The 24,052-nt window shown below is 36.9% G+C and overlaps 1 protein-coding gene across 1 annotated transcript; it reads left to right on the plus strand.

Moving 5' to 3' along the window:
• The first annotated feature begins 16,151 nt into the window (after positions 1-16,151).
• On the plus strand, positions 16,152-17,117 carry LOC120780790. The gene is made up of 2 exons (XM_040113039.1): positions 16,152-16,748; positions 16,827-17,117. The coding sequence occupies exons 1-2, from the start codon at positions 16,152-16,154 to the stop codon at positions 16,986-16,988; spliced, it is 759 nt and encodes a 252-aa protein (XP_039968973.1). The 3' UTR covers positions 16,989-17,117.
• Positions 17,118-24,052: the final 6,935 nt, after the last annotated feature.

The raw sequence follows: 24,052 nt of genomic DNA on the forward strand, positions 1-24,052 counted from the left end.
TCTAGAGCGCCTATTTAACCTGAAGACAGACGTTCTTTTGTTTTTTGCGGAAGATACTTCCGTGGATACAAAAGAATTAATTAATAATTTAAATAATCCAAGTTTTTTGTTAAGTTTTGCCCTTTTGTGTGATATCACCAATTTTTTTTCGCAATTAAATTTGAATATGCAAGGTAAATAAAAATTTATTTTTGATTTTACAATTGCTATGGATGCTTTTAGAAGACGTTTGGAAATTCTCGAAGAACAATTTCGAGCTGGAGTATTGGATAATTTTAAATGTACTAAAGAAATATGTGACCGTTTTAATATGCAACAAGAGTTACGACAATATTTTAAGTCCTTTGAGGATCTTAAAACTAACCTAGATGGCAGATTCAAAGACTTCATCAAAGTTAAACGTGTAATAAGGTTATATGAGAATCCTTTGCTCTGTGACATCCAATAGCAAGAGGAACATTTACACAAAGAGCTCAGTCAACTTCAGAATGATATCAACCTTCCTTTAGACCGTGGTATTCAATTTTGGAAAAATATTGATGAAAATAAATATCCTATTTTAAAAAACGAAATTTATAAGTTGTACTCAATGTTTGGAACCACATATATTTGCAAATCTGCGTTTTCTGCTATGGTATACATAAAGAATTCCTATAGAACAAGGCTTTCAGACAAACATTTAGAAGACCTGCTTAGAATAAAGGTAGCAAATTTTGATATAAATTATGACGACCTTCTTAAATTTATTACAGAATGAACTCTTTTTTTTTGACACTCGGATAATTGTTTGAAATTAACTGACCTCTTGAAATGTGCATTCATAATATTTCATATTATAATAGCTTTCATTTTCTAATAGCTTTAACTTTATTGAAGTTTCGTTATATATTTAAAATATTCGATGAATTCAAATATAGATTTATATTTTCTTTTCATATACAAATTTAATTTATTTTTAAGTTTTTAAATGAATTAGATTACTAATTTATAATTAACTAATAACTTAAATTTTATTCTTGCTTGAAATGAAAAATAATTATATTTTATATTCAATGGTTTATGCACATATTCTTAAAAATGTGCATATGTATATACATACGTATTCGTAGCATTGCGGCTTCGTGCGACATAGACCTGCTCGTTCGACATCTGCACAGTAAGCGCACTAACACAATCTCATTTTGTGATGCTTGTTTGATTGTGATGGTGCCCATCCCTGCTCATGCTCTTTCCGTACTCAATCTCTCACTAAAGAGATCCTTATAAAAACAATTGATACATATGTATGTATGTCCTGAACTGGGAACAAATACTTATAATCTTTCAATATAACACATTATATACATACATATATAATTATTTTCCGCGCTCTCATCGACAGGTAACCGATACATATATTCATTTATGTGCATTTAGCATTTTTGCTATATTGGACATACTTTTATAAACATTAGGGCGGGTCGATTTAAAAATCGCCCATTGCTCTATGAAATCCATATTCTAGGGATCAAAATAAGATACTTTGCCGAAGGAACCATACCTCTACAACGAATTTTGATGTCCCCCAATTTGGGTCGAACCTTTGGGTAGGGGCAAATTTTGAAAAATCCTTTGACCGATTTAGAGTGCTCCAATCGAGTCAAAATGTATGACTGACCCCCAGTAACTTTGGACGGCCGATCCACCCATGCCAGTGGCACCCCCCCTGGAACTCCCCTGGGGGGTTCCCCATACAATCATTTCAAAAAATCACCATTTTTGGTGATTTACATGAAAAAATCAGCTAAATTGCTATGTTTTTTCTTTATTTTTATTTATTTATTTATAATAATATCTATTTTTTCTCTTAAGAAATTTATTTAGTCAGAACATATGGAAATGAAAAAAATTAAAAGATCGCAAAGTCATAATCTATTTCATTTCTTCTTCTTAATTGGCGTAGAAACCGCTTAAGCGATTATAGCCGAGTTAACAACAGCGCGCCAGTCGTTTCTTCTTTTCGCTACGTGGCGCCAATTGGATATTCCAAGCGAAACCAGGTCCTTCTCCACTTGGTCCTTCCAACGGAGTGGAGGTCTTCCTCTTCCTCTGCTTCCCCCGGCGCGTACTGCGTCGAATACTTTCAGAGCTGGAGTGTTTTCGTCCATCCGGACAACATGACCTAGCCAGCGTAGCCGCTGTCTTTTAATTCGCTGAACTATGTCGATGTCGTCGTATATCTCGTACAGCTCATCGTTCCATCGAATGCGGTATTCGCCGTGGCTAACGCGCAAAGGACCATAAATCTTTCGCAGAACTTTTTCTCTCGAAAACTCGCAACGTCGACTCATCCGTTGTTGACATCGTCCAAGACTCTGCACCATACAGCAGGACGGGAATTATGAGTGACTTATAGAGTTTGGTTTTGTTTGTCGAGAGAGGACTTTGCTTCTCAATTGCCTACTCAGTCCGAAGTAGCACCTGTTGGCAAGAGTTATCCTGCGTTGGATTTCTAAGGCTGACGTTGTTGGTGGTGTTTACGCTGGTTCCAAGATAGACGAAATTATCTACGACTTCAAAGTTATGACTGTCAACAGTGACGTGAGAGCCAAGTCGCGAATGCGACGACTGTTTATTTGATGACAGGAGATATTTCGTCTTGCCCTCGTTCACTGCCAGACCCATTTTCTGTGCTTCCTTGTCCAGCCTGGATAAAGCAGAACTAACGGCGCGGGTGTTGAGGCCGATGATATCAATATCATCGGCATACGCCAACAGCTGTACACTCTTATAGAAGATGGTACCTTCTCTATTTAGTTCTGCAGCTCGAACTATTTTCTCCAAAAGCAGGTTGAAAAAGTCGCACGATAGGGAATCGCCTTGTCTGAAACCTCGTTTGGTATCGAACGGCTCGGAGAGGTCCTTCCCGATCTTGACGGAGCTTTTCGTGTTACTCAACGTCAGTTTACACAGCCGTATTAGTTTTGCGGGGATACCAAATTCAGACATCGCGGCATAAAGGCAGCTCCTTTTCGTGCTGTCGAAAGCAGCTTTGAAATCGACGAAGAGGTGGTGTGTGTCGATTCTCCTTTCACGGGTCTTTTCCAAGATTTGACGCATGATGAATATCTGGTCGGTTGTTGATTTGCCAGGTCTAAAGCCACACTGATAAGGTCCAATCAGTTTGTTGACGGTGGGCTTTAATCTTTCACACAATACGCTCGATAGAACCTTATATGCGATGTTGAGGAGGCTAATCCCACGGTAGTTGGCGCAGATTGTGGGGTCTCCTTTTTTATGGATTGGGCATAGCACACTTAAATTCCAATCGTTGGGCATGCTTTCGTCCGACCATATTTTACAAAGAAGCTGATGCATGCACCTTATCAGTTCTTCGCCGCCGTGTTTGAATAGCTCGGCCGGCAATCCGTCGGCCCCTGTCGCTTTGTTGTTCTTCAGGCGGGCAATTGCTATTCGAACTTCTTCATGGTCGGGTAATGGAACGTCTGCTCCATCGTCATCGATTGGGGAATGGGGTTCTCCTTCTCCTGGTGTTGTGCGTTCACTGCCATTCAGCGGGCTGGAGAAGTGTTCCCTCCATAATTTAAGTATGCTCTGGGCATCAGTGACTAGATCACCTTAGGGGGTTCTACAGGAATACGCTCCGGTTTTGAAACCTTCCGTAAGCCGCCGCAATTTTTCGTAGAATTTTCGAGCATTACCCCTGTCGGCCAGCTTATCAAGCTCTTCGGACTCACGCATTTCAGCCTCTTTCTTCTTCTGTCTACAAATGCGTCTCGCTTCCCTCTTCAACTCTCGGTATCTATCCCATCCCGCACGTGTAGTGGTCGATCGTAACGTTGCGAGGTAGGCAGCCTGTTTTCTCTCCGCTGCGACACGGCACTCCTCGTCGTACCAGCTGTTCTTTTGCACTTTCCGAAAACCAATGGTTTCGGTTGCAGCTGTACGTAAGGAGTTTGAAATGCCGTCCCACAGTTCCCTTATACCGAGTTGTTGACGAGTGCTCTCAGAGAGCAGGAGTGCAAGCCGAGTAGAAAATCGTTCGGCTGTCTGTTGTGATTGCAGCTTCTCGACGTCGAACCTTCCTTGTGTTTGGTGGCGCGCGTTTTTTGCTGCACAGAGGCGGGTGCGAATCTTAGCTACAACAAGATAGTGGTCCGAGTCGATGTTAGGACCTCGGAGCGCACGCACATCAAAACACTGGAGACGTGTCTTCCGTCTATCACAACATGATCGATCTGGTTGGTAGTTTTTCGATCCGGAGACAGCCAGGTAGCTTGATGAATCTTCTTATGCTGGAATCTAGTACTACAGATAACCATATTTTGGGCCCCGGCGAAGTCAATCAGCCTCAACCCATTTGGGGATGTTTCGTCGTGGAGGCTGAATTTACCGACCGTAGTGCCAAATATACCTTCTTTGCCCACCCTGGCGTTAAAGTCGCCAAGCACGATTTTGACATCGTGGCGGGGGCAGCTCTCATAAGCGCGCTCCAAGCGCTCATAGAAGGCATCTTTGGTTACATCGTCCTTCTCATCCGTCGGGGCATGGGCGCAAATCAGCGATATGTTGAAGAACCTCGCTTTGATGCGGATTGTGGCTAGACGTTCATTCATCGCAGTGAATGATAGTACTCGGCGACGGAGTCTCTCTCCCACCACGAATCCTACACCAAACTTGCGCTCCTTTATATGGTCACTGTAGTAAATGTCACAAGGACCTACTCGTCTCTGTCCTTGTCCCGTCCATCGCATTTCTTGGACGGCGGTGATGTCAGCCTTTATTTTTATGAAGACATCAACCAGCTGGGCAGCGGCACCTTCCCAATTAAGGGACCGGATATTCCAGGTGCATGCCCTCAATTCGTAGTCCTTATTTCGTTTGCCATGGTCTTCATCAAAAGAGGGGTCTCTCATCCGAGGCTGGTTGTAGCTCTTCACTGGGCGTGTTTTTTACGTGGCGGGTCCCAAACCCAGCGCACAACCCTTGTAGGGAATGTTTCGCCTTCTCACTTTAGCTCGCCTTCGAACGGATGTTCTTAGGCTACCCAGAGGATACTTGGTCAAAGACCGGAAGTCGTGAGCTGCTTGAGCCATGTGTAAAAGAATCGTTTCTGGCCACTCCCAAGTGAATGGCGATCAGAGAACTTTCCTCACTTGCGTGAACTTCTACACATGACTCCATCCTCCCTACACATGACTCCATCCTCCATCCTTTCATTTATAATATATTTAAAAAAAAATTTTTTTACACATTTTTTCACAATACCAAGCTAATATTTGTATTTCAAACGAAATATTTACAAACATTTTTTGCAACAATTTTTAATAATTCCAATTTTACAATTCTACTTCAAACGAAATATTTACAAAAATTTTTTTATATATTTTGTTGTAATACTACCAATTTTACAATTGTAGTATTTCAAACGAAACATTTTTAAGCTCAAACCTCCAATTTAATTTTATAAATGCAATCTGATAAATCTAAAGAGGATAAACCAAGAACACCTCAATTATTGGAAATTCCAAAAATGGCCGATGATGATAAATCACAAAGCACGCCTGCAGAAGCTACACGCTCAAAGCAGAGTATAAAACAAAAAAGATCAAAAGATCAGACAATACCTAGATTCATCACTGAAAGTGACAGTTTTATAAGATATTTTACAAGATTTCTAGCTTCCCCTATTACTGACATCACAGAATCAGTTCTGAATATAAAACTAGATAGTGTGAACAATCTCTGGGCTCGCCTTCTGGCAGCGTACGATACAATACTAGATACTGACGACGCAGAACTCCCAGAAAACGCAAAAGCTTCGGCGACAGCCAAGTGTGATAACTGCCGCGATCAGTATGAGTTAACAAAGGGAAAGATAACTGAACAAATAAGTTTAGTAAGGCCAAGTAGAGCCACTACTCCCCCTCCCAGAGTAGTTACAGCACCAAAAGAAGACCTAGATAAAAGCATGTATCTCAAAGTACCAGCTTGTGATACTGAAGTTTTTAATGGATGTTATGATCAATGACCGTCCTTCCGGGACATGTTCACTGCCGTTTTTATAAACCATCCTAAACTCTCACAAGCACAAAAGTTATACCATCTAAGGTACAAAACAAAAGGGGAAGCAGGCAGTATTGTCAAGCGATTCGCTTTAAATGACGAACATTTTAAGCTGGCTTGGGAAGCACTGGTCGAAAAATACGAAAATAGAAGGGTTATGATAGAAAACCCAATAAAAACATTATTACATCTACCAAAAATTCAAAAAGAAACCAGCCAGGAATTTTAAAGTTTATACTCGAAAGTGACTAATTGCATATCTGTATTAAAAACACAAAATATCTCCACAGAATCATGAGACCCCATCATAGTAACTATTTATGCAGAAACACTCCCTGATGCTGCGTTACTACGATGGGAACAATCACTTGTGGAAAGAAAAAAAATGCCCACATGGGAACAAATGAAAGCATTCCTCACTGCTCAATACGAGATAGCTGAGCGAATTGACAACAAAAATATAAATCTAAAAAGTCATCAAAATGACTAAAGTAAAAACTTGTTCAAACCTCAAGCCAGCAATAATATGCAATACAATAGACACGTTAATAGAAGTCTCACCTTCGTGTCAAACCAAACAAATAAATGGCAAACATTATGTGAAATTTGTAAGGGAGGTCATAACATAAGATCTTGCGAGAAATTTAAAAAGTTATCCGTTTCTGACAGAAACAATCTTGTCAGACAACATAAACTTTGCATCAACTATCGGTCGAATGCTCATACGACAAAAGACTGTGAAAGCAAATTTAATTTTGTGTACTGTCAACGAAGACATCACTCACTGCTTCATATTACCAACTTTCAAAATATGAAGCAAAATCAATTTCAAAAAACTACGGTGTTAGTCGCTGCAACTATATCAAGTAGTCCCGAAACCTCAAATCCCGAAAAAAGGGAAGAACAACCATGTTGCTCTAAAGCAGCAAAAATTCAAGCGCTTCATTCAGAAGATTAAAGCAAATCCCACTGCGGTCATCACCATAGAACATAAGGGTGATTTATTCAGACTAAGAGCACTAATAGATCAAGGATCTCAAAGATCCTTTATATCATCAAAGGCTCAAAATCGACTCAAATTGCCAATAAAACATTCAAATTTCCAAATTTCGGGAATGTGCGGAAGAATTATCCAAAATTCGAACAAAATATGCCCAATTACCATAGTATCTCCAAATGCGGATATTAGAATAGATGCACAAGCCATCGTTCTACCGCAACTTACAAATTTGCTTCCAAGCTATGAAGTAAATAAAATACACCGGAAAAAATGCTCACATCTCAAATTAGCAGATCCCAATTGTCATACTCCATCACAAATCGACATATTATTGGGCAGTGACTTAATACCTCAAATAATTTTTGAAGGTATAGAGAAAATCTCCAATAAATTGTTAGCCCAAAATACAATCTTTGGGTGGATTATAAGTGGCCAAGTCCCTGAAAAAATCAATTCTTTCACCACACAAGTGGAAAATATCTCAAACGAGTTTTTAAATAACCAACTTAAAAATTCTGGGAAATAGAAGAATAACCCCAAATCACCCAAATTTCAGAAGAATACCAGGCATGCGAAGCCTATTACAAGTCCACAACAACACGAAACGAACAAGGTCGTTATGTTGTGCGACTACCATTCAAACCAACTTTTCCTGAAACCGTAGCTCTAGGCCACTCTAGAATATCAGCAGTCCAGCAATTTCTAAGCCTGGAAAAAAGCCTGATAAAGAAAAGTGGGCACATATGATAATGTGATGGAAGAATATCTTGACCTGAATCATATGGAAGCAGCTGTACCATATGAAAAAGTGCCTAAAGGTAGATATTTATCATTTTATCTTCCACATCATGAGGTAATAAGACCTGTGGTTTTCAATGACTCAAAGAGTACGAGCTCAGGCAAATCACTCAATGATAAACTATACACAGGGCCAACATTACAACCTGATCTCATGTTGCTAATTCTAGATTGGCGCATGTTTAAAAACGTTTTCAATGAGGATGGAGAAAAAAATGTACAGTCAAATTCTAGTACATGAAGATGACCAAGATTTCCTGCGTATAGTCTTCCGCAAATCAAGTAATAGTCCAATCAGCGACTACAAACTTAAAACCGTCACCTTTGGCATCAATTGCGCACCCTATTTGGCGATCAGGACACTGCATGAATGAAAAAAAACGTGTGAAACAAATTTTCTTTTAGCAAGTTCTGTGTTACAAACACAAATATACGTTGACGACATTCGATCAGGCTGCAACAGTATCTCATTAGCGTGCGAATCACTATCTCAAGTGATCAAAGTACTAAATTCAGCGTGGTTTCCCTAAAAGAAAATTACATCAAATCATCCTGAAATAATAAAAAAACATAAAAAAGGAAGACTTATTAGATACAAGTTTTATTGAATTTGAAAAGGTCAGTACAACAAAAACCCTAAGTATTCAATGCAATGCGATAACAGATCAATTCTCATATACAGTTGAGTCAATATCTGCAATCTTCTGTTAGCAAAACTAGTGTCAGTTGTCCAAACTCAACTCAAATTAAAAAATCATAAAACGTATCTTTGGCCAGATTAAGAAATAGTTTTAGTATGGTTAGAAAAACCACCCTATACCTGGCAGACCTATGTATCTAGCCGCATATCTCAAATATTAGACTTAATTGGCCGAGCAAAATGGCAACATGTTGCAAGTGCAGATAACCCAGCAGATCTTGGGACAAGAGGCTGCAAGCCACTGCACCTCACCAGCACTACACTCTGGTGCAACGGTCCCACATGGCTAACAGAATCCCCAGAATTCTGGCCTAAGTCTCCTGCTCGGAATATCATACCTCCGGAAAGTCGGAAAATAGAAAATTTTCATGTCACACCAGAAGAGGATGATATTCTCCACAGATTTTCATCATTTCCTAGAGCACTAAGGGTAGTCGCTTATATGAACCAATTCATTCAAAGACTTAAACAAAAAATGAAAGGAGCATCAAATGATCCTTGCGTACAACTAACGCATTCCGATTTGCAACATGCCAAAGTTAGTCTCATCACCTACACCCAAACTCGCTATTTCAGTCAAGAGAAAGCAAAGTTGGTCGAAAGACGACCACTCGAAAAGGGAAGCTCTCTGCAACAAATGGTCCGTCAAGAATTATATATACCGCGACTAAAGCCACAAATCAAAAGGACGATTTTCATGTGTAAACCATGTACCATGTACAAACACAAAATGCGTACGCAGATCATGGCAGCATTACCACCTGAACGCTGCAATTATGCTCTACCCTTTACTATTATTGTGGTTGATTTTGCTGGACCTTTCATCAGCATTTGCACGCTTTGTCGGACCACGCGGATTTCCTTCAAAAATAATGAGCGATAATGGGAAAAACCTTGTCGGAGCCCAAAGAGCAACAGAGAAGGAGTTTATAAACTTCATGAAAGAAGTCTCCCCTGAAATAGTTAACAAATATGCACCCCAAGGGATCGATTGGCAATTTATACCTCCATGTTCTCCACATATGGGCGGACTTTGGGAATCAGCAGTAAAAAGCTTTAAGTCCCATTTAAAGAAAACGGCTGGTAATCATAAATTCAATTATGAGAAGTTTACTACACTACTCACTCGTACCGAAGCCGTATTAAATTCAAGACCTATATCACCCCTCTCGCAAGATCCCTCCGATTTCACAGCTCTTACACCCGGACACTTCCTCAGAGAAGCTCCTCTTCTCGCCATACCTGAGACAGAAGGAGACTCACTCACTTTAATAAATCGATGGGAAAGAATCAAGATTCTCCATCATGAATTCAGCCACAGATGGAAGGAGGACTATCTTAAAGATCTCCATAAGAGATATCCATGGAAAACGATCCAGAAGGAACCCAGTACAGGCGAATGCGTCATCATACAGGAAGAATGCCTTCCCCCAACCGAATGGCGACTCGGCAGCATTGAAAAGGTACATCGGGGACGAGATGGTCACATTATAGTGGTAGATGTACAAACACAAACTGGCATACTAACTCGACCGTTGGTAAAATTGTGCTTCCTTCCGACCACCGAATAACTGATTACACAAACTCCGCGAAATCAAACGCATAAAATAAAATAAAATAAAAAAAATTTATTATTAAAATTGATCCGTTTAATCCTAAGTACTACCGTTATAATTACCGTAAAAAATATGTATAGTATATGATGATATATGTATCTATCTCTAAAAACAAGTACCCAATTACATAATTCAATACATGAACCATACAACATAACGAAATAAGAAAAGCATTTGAGCACAGAGAGTACTGTTCAGCTATATTTCTAGACGTGGCTCAGGCGTTTGATAAGGTGTGGCATGAAGGCCTTTTATATAAGATTAAACACATTATACCTTTAGAATTGTATAAAACATTGGAGTCTTATTTAAAAAATAGAAAAATTATGGTAAAAGTAGGAGGTTTCATATCTGATGAACGAAAGATAAAGGCTGGTGTACCACAGGGCAGTGTTTTAGGCCCAACACTATACATCATATATACAGCAGATTTTCCAACCGCTAACAATGTATTAACTACAACTTTTGCGGACGATACAGCTATAGTGAGCCGTAACATAATAAATAGCATCACTAATATTAGCCGAACACTTAAGGTTTGTCCAAGAATGGCTAGCCAACTGGCGTATAAATGTGAATGAACAAAAGTGACCTAGACCAAAAATGTGTCCAGCAGTAAAAATTAACAATATTTTAGTACCCCAAGCGAATGAAGTAACTTATCTTGGTATTCCCCTAGATAGAAGACTTACGTGAAGAAAACATATATCTAGTAAAATAACTTGCATGAAGATAAGAGCAAATTTAAATTAGCTTTTAAATAAATACTCCAAACTTAGCCTAGACAACAAAGTGCTTTTATATAATGCGGTTATAAAGCCGATTTGGATGTATGGCATTCAACTGTGGGGTACGACCGGTGCAAATAATATAGACATAATACAAAGGTTCCAATCAAAAATATTTAGAACAATCACGTGCTCGCCATGGTACATGCATAATGAAAATATCCATAAAGACCTCGGTATTTCTATGGTAAAGAAAGAAGTAGAAGACAGCAGAATTAAATATATATCTAAACTCCGAGATCACCCAAACCCCTTGGCTAATACTTTGGTATATTCCTGCGATCAAACACGCCACTAAGGAGCAACATCACCAAAACAGCTCAATCACTTGCTTGAGCTTGTCAAGTTTTTGAATATGTAGATCTAAAATTTTACTAATTTAATGTTAGGCTTTTAAAACAAAAATACAATAAATAAAAAGATATTGAAACAAAAAACTTTTGTGAAGATACATTGTCAAATGTGAAAGAACTTGATTCCGATCGTTCAGTTTGTATGGCAGCTATATGTTATAGTGGTCCAACATCGGCAGTTCCGACAAATGAGCACCTTCTTGAAGAGAAAATGACGTTTGCAAAATTTCAAAACGATATCCTAAAAACTGAGGGACTAGTTCGTTTATATACAGACAGAGACAGAAATCGACTCAGCTCAACATACTGATCATTTATATGTATAGTATATGTATATACTCTATAGGGTCTCCGACGCTTCGTTCTGGCTGTTACAAACTTCCTGGCACACTTAATATACCCTGTCCGGAGTATAACAAATATTTCGTAAACATATGCAAATAAACAAGTGTAACTTAAGTTTCAGTTTTAACCCGCATCTCGACAGACAAAAGCTTTTTCGTGAAAAAAAAGATTTCATATTTTCGGACTATAATAATTGTAGCATAAATTTTATATACCAATTAAAATAATAAATTTAATATGAGCAATAATTTTTTGATTTATGCTTGTATAAGTTTATTAAATGTAAGATTTCGCTAATTCGCCAATCCATTTTGTATAATTTTTCTGCAAATTAACAATATTAAACTAAATATTAATTTCTTTGAAAAATGTAAAATGGGATGTGTTGCCTCTTCGAAATTTTCATAGAAATAATAACTGATCTGTCAAGTGACAGTTCATTGCTTTTAATATAGTATGCCATATATGAATTAGGGCAATTCACAATCTGGAGCAAATGGTCTTGCATATTTGCCCTATTGTACTCTATAAGCAATATGGAGTATCCACAGGCAATACGTACAGCAATACAGTTAGTATAAACTACATTTTTACCTGGCGAGATGCCCCATAATGTTTTTAAAGCAATTTTTTATTACTTTCGACAAAAGTGATATTTTCGATGCATCGATGTTTTTATTCAACCGTGATAAATGAACGGCTGATTCGATCAATTTAATGTAAATGATTATTTTGCATGGTTATTGCGAATTGGCGCACCTTCTGCATTCATTTTAAACAAAAAAAACTGTAAGAAATCTTTATAATTTTGATAGAAATTATAAAATCTATTTAAAATTTACCTACCTCAACATTTTAACGTTAAAATATATATTTAAGTAAAATGACAGCTAAAACAGGGTTGCAATTATGTTTTTGCGTGACATTGCACGCAAATAAACATGGGTTTTGGTCTGACATATTTTACAGCCCTTACAAATATTTATTGCGTGTGTTTGTTGTTGTGCCGTTGTATTAGATGGAAAAATTTACAATTCTTGCACCGTGGAAGAGTTTTGAAAGAGCAAGAGAATACCCCTAATGTCTATTGCTGCCTAAAAGAAATCTTCCAAATTCAAGGGAGAATATTCGGAATTTAAAAATTTCAACAGTTTGTTTGGGAGTTTGATTCCTATGATCCAAATATCCCAGATATTGAAAAATGAATTATGTTTTTGTCGGAGGCAAATTATCCGAAGGCGTTCGCAAGACTCAAATAAGTTTACGATAATAAATGTTTGATATTTTTCAATATAATTTCAAATCTTTTGAGCTGCCAAATATTCCCAAGCGATGAGCTTAGGCGCGCGATGAAGTGCCGGCTGCGTATAACCCATTGCTATTACTGGACGATGAGAAACGAACTACAAATACGATAACCATACACATAGTCGTGACAAAGGTTGACACTGCCACCCGATCAAAGTGAGAAGAACGGCTGGATTACGACAAGCTACCATTGTAAAAGGATTGTGAAGCCACCTTAGACGGTACCAGCACCTATCATCAGAAAGAACCTTAGGCAGCCAGCGCGAGTCACGTGAAGTCGCCTCACATGAATGCAACGAAATCAGTTTTAGTTGCTGCAAATACAAACAGCCGACGTGCCAGCAGTGTAAACCAAAGGACCACTATTTAACAGCCTGTCCCACTTTCAAAACTCTCTCTGTGCAACAGAGATTTGAGCTTGTCAAATCGGTGCACTTATGTATGCATTAATTGTTTGCGAAAGGGGCATACGGTATCCAAGTGAAGAGCGGATCGATGCCGCGCACCAATATCCCGTTTTTTTGCTGCTGAACCTCATCTGTAATTAACAACTACACACCAGTGATCAGCAGTGAATACTTGGCTTATGAATACACTCTCATATTCATGAATCACCCCCAATATTAACTCACACTTGCTCTCACTAAAAATATTATCTTCTCACAATCACATGGCTTCCTTGTGTAATAATGAGTGTGAATATGTCTCACAATCACTTATCGCTCACACTTGGCTTGGCTTGCTTCTCTGCATACAATTGTTTGAGCTATTCGTTGCTTACCATTAGATGAGTTGAAAGGCTCATGAATACATTCACTAATAAGTGGCTCATTGTTTATTCATGAATACATTCACAAATTCCGTGCCTATTCAAAATATATTTTATAACTACGCGGAGGGCTTTTAAAATGAACGAAACGCGCGATTGCAGTGACGACAAAACTGAAACTTCTTTGTTTATTATCCTTTTATTGAATTATTTTCTTAAGCTTCATCTTACATTCTAGAAATTGGAGAGCTTAGGTAGATGAGTCACTGAAGTTTATACCTACGCGGAGGGGTTTTAAAAGGAACGAGTGAGTCTATTGACTTCGTAAAAACTACAAAACTGAAACTTCTTTGTTTCTTATCCTTTTATTCAATTATTTCTTAAGCCTAAATGCAAAGCTTTATCTTACATTTTAGAAAATGAAGAGCTTAGGTAGATGAGTCCCTGAAGTTTATACCTACGCGTAGGGGTTTTAAAAGGAACGAGTGAGTCTATTGACTTCGTAAAAACTACAAAACTGAAACTTCTTTGTTTCTTATCACAAATTCCATCTTCACCAATTACTTCAACATGAAATACGTCTTCACCTGCAAATGACCTGAACTTCTTTTTTCCAAATATTTCAAACATGGGCGCGCAGGAACGTATCGAAGATGAGATAGATCGATATTTTACAGAAAGAATACAATTTGATAATGACTTCGACGCAATTCAATGGTGGAAGCAACATAAAGCTAACTTACCACGCATATCAAAACTTGCACTTAAAATATTAACTATACCTGCAAGTAGTGCGGCGTCTGAACGTGTATTTTCCTTGGCAGGCAATTTAATAACTGATAAAAGAAATCGACTTGCACCCAAAACCGTAGATAAAATAATATTCCTGAATTTAATATTTAAGACTAACTAATATGGCAATAAGACCTTAGAAACTTAAAAAACAAAAATATACAGTGATATTAAGAAGTAATTTTGTGCAATACCTCAATCTTAATACATATATATTTAGAAGCTATATTTATAATATATACTTGTATCTTTGGAGTTGAATCTTATGTATGTCCATAAATCTTGAAGTAAATTTTATGCTTATTATTTTTATTTTTTACCGAAATTAACTGAAGTTTGTTATTTAGTTTTTTGATAATAATTCATGTAATTTTTATACCATTAAACTGACGTGATTTTTATTTTTAATTTTAATTCCATTGAAAGGAACTGAATTATCATTTTATAAAATAAAATGTAATATTATAAGTGATAACATAATAATGTAAGTATGTATGTATATGTGATTTTTTTTATTAATAGAGAAAATTAACACAAAATATGAAAATCCAGTTTTTTATTTCATTATATCTAGTCATTATTAGAACCAGTTACAAAATCCTTGTTATACAATAATATAATAGTAACTCTTACTAATTTCGTAATGGATTTCTTAGCCTTTGGTTCATAGCGTTACGGCTCAAGTGGCTTGTGCACAATTGAGCTTCTTCGTATATTCACAAGTGTTTTGTATTCATGAATGTCAGAGAATCCTAAGCAAAGATTCATAAGTATTGTGAGCTCATAAGCAAACACTTGTGAATATATGCTTCATACAAGCTAAGCAGCTCACAAGCCAAAACTCTCTCTCTCATAATTGTAAGTGAGCAGTATTCACACTTATACTCATTCCGTGAATAATTTGCTTGCTTCATACTCAATTTTTCGCAAGTGGCTCAAAGTTGTGTTTAACTCATTCACTGCAGATCACTGCTACACACGCAATGCATACAACAGGTGTGCCTGATCGGGTAATGTTGGCAGTAGCAGTTATTCTTATCACATCCAGCCAATACTTGCCCGCAAGAGCTTTAATGAAAGCTGCGCATTCGACGGCAAAATAGGACTTTAAATAGTATAGGAATTGGAAATTCAAATACGAAAGTCAGGGCCAAATTAAGTGCGTCTGTTAAGGGGGTATTCTAGTCTAGAATTTTGAAAAAATCGATTTTTTTTTGCATATTCTTAAAGACTGCACCTTTAACCCTCCGATGTTCATATAGGTCTGGCCAGACCCATTCGATCTTTAAATGTATGTAGATCTTTTATTTTTAATATCTGAGGCTTCTTAGTCCATGACTTCCTAAAATGTAGTGTGCTAAACACAATGAAGTAGCAAAATTAAGATTTTTGCTATATTTGTTGTAAAAATAATAATTTTAAACTAATTTCGTTTATTAAGCTCACATGGGTCTGTGCAGACCCATATAAGCTTCTCATGTAAATTGGTTAACCGTTAGGTGTAAACAACTAAACTGTTAGCGGAGGCAGCGGCAGAGATAATTTTTTAGTTGATATTTGACAATTGAAGTGAACACGTGTTTTTTAATTAGTGGGAAGTGTTTCTTTTTAATAAAATGGAACAAGTAAATATGGATGAAGTTGATGTGTTGACGCGTTTGCTTCGTAAGCTAAGCGCAGCAAATGTGAGTTCGGAAGAACGTCAGCGACTTCAGGCACAAATTGAAGAAATTATGAGACAGGAGTCCGATCCATTTGAAACAAGTGGCGACGTAGAAGATGATGAATATTTTCCAGATGAAGATGACTTCGGTGAAGCATCAGATATAGAACAGGAAATCGAGTTAGAGGCTGTTCTGGCTGAAAACCACGATGATATTGAGGATTTGTATAGAGAAGCTATCGCCCTTGAGGCTTCAACTACAATGGAATCATGCAGCACATCTATTACCCAGGGCCTTATATACAGGTCGAAAGATGGTAGAATGTGGAATTCAAATCCTCCACCACCTGGAAGGCCTCGTTGTCACAATGTTACAACTTTTACTCGTAAAGGGCCACTACGAGGAGCGTCACCGAGTCATAAAGCTCTTTTCAAGCTATTGCTGTCTCCTGAAATCGTAAGTATCATTGTGCGGGAAACCAACAGAAAAGCCGTTGAAGCGTTTCGTCTATGGAATGAAAAGCATCCCAGTAATAAACAGCGTTCTTGGGTAATGACTGACGAAGACGAAATGTATGCTTTTTTTGGGATGCTACTTATTGCTGGTGTATTCCACTCGAATTTTCAGCCAGCGAAAGAATTGTGGGCCAGCTACAATATGCCAATTTATAAGGCAACTATGTCATTGAATCGGTTCAAGAGCTTAACTACTTTCATCCGTTTCGGTAACAGTGGTACTCGTGCTGAGAGGTTGAAGCAAAGCAAAACTGCTGCCCTGGACGATGTATAGCTCATGCTGATGGCCAATTTAGAGAAAGCATACACTCCGGATTGTCATGTAACCGTCGATGAACAGTTATTTCCATATCGTGGGCGCACTCGATTCACCCAATATATTCCGAGTAAGCCGGCAAAATATGGCATGAAAGTGTAGTGGATTTGTGACTCTGTTTCAAACTACCCTTTGAAAAGTATAATTTATACTGGAAAACCACCAGGTGGCCAGCGAGAAACGAATCAAGGTGAACGGGTCGTCATGAAATTGATACAAAATTATATGGACAGCGGTAGGACTGTTTATGCTGACAATTTTTTTTCAACATACAACTTGGCAGAAATGTTGATGAATCGTAGAGTGGCTTTTGTCGGTACCGTAAGAAAAAATAAGACCTTCATTCCGCATGAATTGCTTAACCCGAAGCGTGATGTTAAAAGCACTTTATTTTGTTATCACAATAATAATATCGGTCTGTGCTCGTATATGGCAAAGCCGAAAAAGCCAGTAATTATGTTATCCACTGCCCATTACCGTCAAAGCACCGATCCATTGAAAGGATTCAAGCCAGATTAAATTTTGGACTACAATAAATTTAAAGCGGGGGTAGCTACAATGGATCAAATGTTGACTGGCTATTCGTGCAAACGCTCGACAAACCGTTGGCCACTGGCAATGTTTTATAATATGCTGGATATTGCCGGTTTGGCCTCATTCATCATCTATGACGAGCTGAATCCGGCAAAGCAGAGTGATAAGAGGCGCTCATTTATCATTGAATTGGCACGGCAGCTAGTTATTCCACATATGACGAAACGGGCGACTAACCTTAGTATGGAGGTTTGCTCATATAAGACAAGCAATGAATCTTTTCAATATCAAGGTGAGTATGAATTATATACACACCTACATATATCTCCGCGTATAAAGATATGTGTATGCATGTATTCATATTTACTAATTTAAAATAAATTATTTCGCTACTTTTAGGTACCGGAATCTTGTCCATCGACATCAGATGCAACACAGCAACAATCATATGCTCAAGTTGCTTCAAAACGGTCATCGTGCTACCATTGTGCTGCTTCTTCTTCGAAAAAGCGACGTAAAACTCGTTATAACTGCAGCAAATGTAATCGACCCATATGTCTTAATGAACATTCCATGCAACTATATAGTTGTAAACCCAATTTCCCTTCATAATTAATACTAATCCGTTCAAATAAATAAATAAAATTATTTTTAAAACCGTATTTCTTACATTTTTTTTATGGGTCTGGGCAGACCCTTATGATGCACTTACCGCATCATAAGGCACCGAACATCGGAGGGTTAAGAATATATTCCCCTAAGGCATTTTTAAAATTCCTATTATTTACCGACTTATAGCTATTTTAGTGACGCAGCGTGCAACTGCCTGCAGTTAGACTCAAATCTTTAATCGCGTTTTTCTCGAAACTACTATTTTCAACACTTCTGACGTGATTTCTAAAGTTCTAATTAACCGATTAACTTGAAATTTGGTGTGGACCTTCTTTATATATCTCTCTATGGTTGGAACTAGGATTATTAAAAAAATTTGATTTTTACTATTTTTAAAAAATTTTGATCTTTGCCAAAAAACGGGCAAAAAATATCCTAGTTCAGACGATAGCGGCATTTGTACTGATTCAAATTTTTTTTTTTTGTCGGATCACATAAAGTGTTGGAATCGTGTCAGGAAGGGCACACCCTTATTTTCAACCCCCGCCACGCCACCACGCCGCAATTAATCAAATTCACAAAAATTTTTTTAATCAAATTATCACAAAAAAATTCTGGGCTCTGGAGGAACTTCATTCAGAAGCAAATGACAACATTCACACCAGAACAAAACGAGTGTGAACAAATTTTCGTCAATTAAACTAAAGTATATTTTTCAGGAAGGCTTCAAGTTAGAATGCCCTTTAACGATGACCGTAAGTTACTCGGTCACTACTATGAAAACGCAGTACACCGGTTTTAAGCCCTGGAGAGGAGAACGTTGAAAGAGTCAAGAATATATGTACGATTTATGAACGAGTATAAAGCGCTGCGTCACATGAGTCCAACAAATAATAATATCCCGAGTGTGCCACCCTATATCATTCCGCATCAATGCGTTTTGAGGCTGAAGGCACAACAACAAAATTTCGGATTGTCTTTGATGCGTCGATCCGTATTTCTTCATATATTTCTTTACATGCACTTTGGATGGTAGGCCGAACCATCCCGGAAGAATTCTTCTTCGTTTTCGCTAACAAAAGAACACTTTAACGCCAGACATTACTAAAATGTTCTGCTAAATAATCATGTAAGAAGAAGACAGAAATTGTCATTGTGTGGAGTGTATCCCTCAGAGCAAATTCAGTTTTTTCGACTTAACACCGTTACTTACAGCACTGCTCCTGCACCCTTTCTCGCAACTCGGTGATTACAAATGCTTAGCGATGCCAATACAACTAAGTACCCACTCAGTTCATTGGCTATTAAAAGAGACTTTTATGTTGATAACCTATTAGCAGGATCTGAAAATATTGAGCCTCTAGATCTTTTAAAAAGTGAAGTAATTAAATTATAAAACTCAGCCGGATTCTCCTTAACGAAGTGATTTTCGAACAGTAGATGCCCCGAAAAAACATTAAGCTTCAATGGCAAAAACTCAACTCAAATTATAGGAATCCATTGATTGCCGAATTAGGATTTGTTTTGTATGACAATTTTAATGATCAGCGAGCCACTAAACGATACATATTGTTAGTCTCTGCTCGCGTTTTCGAAACCTTTTTGATTGGAGTGAGTCGTTTCCATTGCGCTTTGAAACTAGCAGAATTTCAAAGCCAACATACTGCAGGTCAATTAGCATCTGCCAAATACATAACTTTTTCGACGCTTAAATCAATAACACTCAATAAGAGTGTACGGATGCTGCGTATACATACATGCGAAACCAATCTGCTAGTGGTATCAAACGTATGCTACTTACTACAAAGCCTAAAGTGGCTCCGTTGGAGACAAAGTCATGAGTTGCGCCAATGTTGAGTCGACGATTCGAGAAAATTACATTTTGGACAAACTTAGAAATCATATTGCATCCATCTTCATTGCAAACCGTTGTTGCAAATAGTGTCCGAAATCCAAGAACTAACTGTCAAAATACAATAGCGACATGTGAAAACAAAGCAAAATTTTGCGGACCAAGTATCTCGGGGTTGCAACAGGGATGAATTGAGTAATTCAATATGGTTTGGCGATCCACAGTTCCTCCTAGAAGACCACGCTTTATGGCCAATTAACACTTACTACCATCTCTCCCTAGATGACGACGCATTAGAGAAGAAAAAAATACTTTCACACTAGCTATAAATGTGAAAAATAATACAATATCGAACCTTATCGAAAAAATTTTCTTCTAATCAAAAATTACTTAGGGTGATCGCATATTTATTATCAGACTTCTGACATATTACACTTAAGTTTTTAGAAAATTGTTCAACATTCGGAATTTGCGAATGAATTTCAAAAACTGACTAAGGGCACCACGCTATCCGCAAACTTGCAAAAATCAATCAGTTCTTGCATAAGTACTCGGGTATGTTGCTCTCATTCAAATTAATCCGGATTATTGTAGTAGGCAGCGAAGTTCCCTAAATACTTCGCTGTGAGCGAGTTAATTTTTACATTAAGTAAAAATGAGTCAAAAGAATATATTTTGAGCTGCACAGAAATGTGTACTCTTTATTTTACTCTTAAGACTAAGTTATTACATGGTTCTTACTTCTATTTATACTAACTAATATGATACTTATTACTAGTTGATAGTTTGTTTAGAAATAATACCATATATTGTTTGTTTAGGTTTGTTTACATAAATCTTAGTGCTACTTACATACATATACTATTTAGATGCTAGTTGTTTACTAGTAAATAACTATTTGGGTTGTTATTGTTTGTTGTACTTATAGTGCACTTCTATTGTTCCAAGATAAGGTTGTTTTGATGTTTGTTTGCTTAGGATTGTTTGTTGTAGTGATAGTGCATTTCAATTGTTCCAACTCAGTGTTGTCTTGATGCATTCTGTTTACTGAAACAAAAGGTTGTTTTGAAGTTTATTACTACAAGTATTATAAGGAATACGTTCCTTAACTCGCTCAATGGGCAATGGGCTGCTCAGAAAAGCTGGGAGCACTGCTGGCCGATCCTCTATTCGAGGCCCCTTGCACCGTTGAGTCAAGATCGCATTGACGGCAAAGCAAAAGGTTATCACCGATAAAATGCTTTTCATTGACAGTAACGGTGTCACCAGCGTTATTTCGAAAGTACGGACCGATGATTTCACTAGACCAAAAACCACACCGAACTGTCAATTTAGGTGAATGTAATGTTCGTCCTTTAATAATTTTAAATTTTTCTCCGCACCAGAATCGACAATAATAAGATTGAAAGTAGAGAAACAGGATAAAGAGTTTTTATTGGCTTTAATTATTGAATCCGTTTCGATCGAAAAACTTGACAATTCGATTGAAAATTATTACATTGAAATCATTGAAACCGTACCGAAACTTAAGTTTTCGAAGCAGTTGAAGTTACTTGCCGACTCGATAAAATACATTCCGTGGCTAATAGATGGCGCTAATTTCGAAATCATTGAAACCGCAAAATCGAAAATATTTGTCGAAATCTATCCGTTGATCAGTAAACTGTGTAAATTGGCAAAAATGAAGCATTTGTAAGTATTTATGTAAAAAAAAATACCTGAGAACGCATTAAATTGAGTTTTTAACATGTAATTTAGAGAGAAGAAACAAAAACACACCAACAAATTCAAATCACTCATATCCCATATGTGAGAATCATGACTACTGCCGGGATACTTAGCACAAACGTTTCGTATTTGCATCTTGTGGTCGCACACCTACATACGAAAAACATTTACTATGTATATATAGAATACTGAGTGAAAAGTTAATTTTGAAAAGGCCTAACATTCATTCTTGAGAATCCTTTGCGGTTAAAATACAGATGTTTATCTCTTGACGGTGCCATTATCTTTATGTGAGTTCCATCAACTGCCATTGTCACACCAGGAATTTTTGATTTTCCAAAAAAATATGTTTTTGCTTCTAATTCCTCGCTGGCGGTCATGTCAATGGAAATCCATATTGAATATAGAATGTACTCAAGAATGTTGAGTACTTCACCTAATACAACACAAAATGTCGATTGGACCATATTTATATTGAAGTCCTTTCCAAAACAATGTTGATAACTGCCTATGGCTAAGAAACGTAGACATGCAGAAAGTTTTATTTTTGGAGAAAGAGAACCTTGTCTTTTGTCATTTCCAAATTTATTTTCGCATTCCCCCAAAATGTATATAAATGCCCTTTTGTTGATCCGAAAATCTTTGACGAAACTGCGTATGTACATGCATACATACATACATATGTACATATGTAAATAAAAAGTTGTTTTTTTTTAGCTTAAATAATTCAAGTTGGGAAGAATTTAGTATACCGTCCCACGATTTCAAGGATAAAATTGATATGGTCGGATAGAGGAGATTATCCAAATCAAGGATATATATGGTTATAGCCGCAGGAAGCTTATAGTTTAAGAGATATTCGCGTTTAAAATTTAAAATTTGCAATATTTTAATAACATTTTGTCTATATTTAAAATTAATTTTGCACTTATATTTTTCAATTTTATATACACTAACACATCACTAATTCGTTTGAAACATTTATTTTATATCATATATTGCAAAAATAGCTTTTATTATACATTTGAATTATTGTTGAATTATGACTATTTAATAATAACAAATTAATTTCAAACTCCTCTATCCGACCATACCAATTTTTTCCCCGAAATCCTGGGACGGTATACTAAATCCGACCTTTCAACTTACTTACAGTCATCCATTTCCAGCACGTCTTTTGAAATATTCCTCAAATTTCTGCGCTCACGACGAATGTTTACACTATTTTCACCATCACTATCACTTAAATATAATGCAATTGTATCCATTTTAAATATTTGTAAAAACGAACTAAAAAACTAAGACAATTTATTTCATTTTTCAAACTTGTCAAATGTGTTGATAACGCAGCTTGCTTAAGGTATGGTAAAGCAGGTTTTCGACGGTATCAATGATCGCATGAACATTTTCGATCGAAAATTCTTTCCGCAACGAATTCGATTTCGATGCAGAATGCATGGATGATATTCCACATTTTTAAAACTTGGTTTCATACAGTATTTGTTAAAAGAGTAAGATATGTTTTTGTTTATGCAGTGATTTCAAACTAGAATAAATTCAGATTTGTTCTATAGATGCATCGATTTTCAAATTTGTAGGTGACAGACGGCAGCTATGCGAGTTTGAAACTCTCATAAACAGCTCATTGTCCTTTTTATAATATTTTCAATGAAAATTGATAGAAGATAAACATTACAGTTGTTAGCCGACCAATTTTTACCAAACCATTTTTTATTACAAAAACATATCAACACATTATTTTTAAAACTGCATCACAACATAGAAGTTTTATTGATATTATATTGAGAATTTGATAAACAGCTGTCAGGGTTGCTTGTATTTCATTCACAATAGATGAAAATTGGCCATTTTTAACAATGTTGCCAACGAAAATCTCACAAACTCCCTAAAATTTTGAGAGTTATTTCTGGATTCAGTAATGGAGTTAGCTGTGGTAACTCCTGAATTAATCCCGAAAAATGCAATTAATCTGGTTTAACGCTGCCGTCTGTCAAACATATTTCAAAACTTCGTACATCGTACGTCGTATTCGTAGAAAAGACTCCATCAGAATAAGGTTACTTATTACTTCAACGTTACAAACACCTTATGAATGTATATATTGTTATCAAATATGTATACAAATGCTCTATGTATTACCAAAGATGTAATGTTAAGACAATAAAAAAAGGGCATACGTATGTTTGAATTTTCATTAAAAAATAAATAGACTTGTAGTATATTGTTTAAATACACGTATACTCATTAGCATGTTTCATATCACGAAAAAGTTAAG

The sequence above is a fragment of the Bactrocera tryoni genome, unplaced genomic scaffold, assembly GCF_016617805.1.
Source record: "Bactrocera tryoni isolate S06 unplaced genomic scaffold, CSIRO_BtryS06_freeze2 scaffold_25, whole genome shotgun sequence".
Classification (NCBI taxonomy): Eukaryota; Metazoa; Arthropoda; class Insecta; order Diptera; family Tephritidae; genus Bactrocera; species Bactrocera tryoni.

Bases quoted from the DNA above. Each gene is read 5' to 3' on its own strand.
- LOC120780790 (XM_040113039.1), top strand. From the start codon at position 16,152: ATGGAACAAGTAAATATGGATGAAGTTGATGTGTTGACGCGTTTGCTT. The intron at 16,749-16,826 runs GTAATGACTGAC...TCGAATTTTCAG, and splicing joins GTAATAAACAGCGTTCTTGG to CCAGCGAAAGAATTGTGGGC.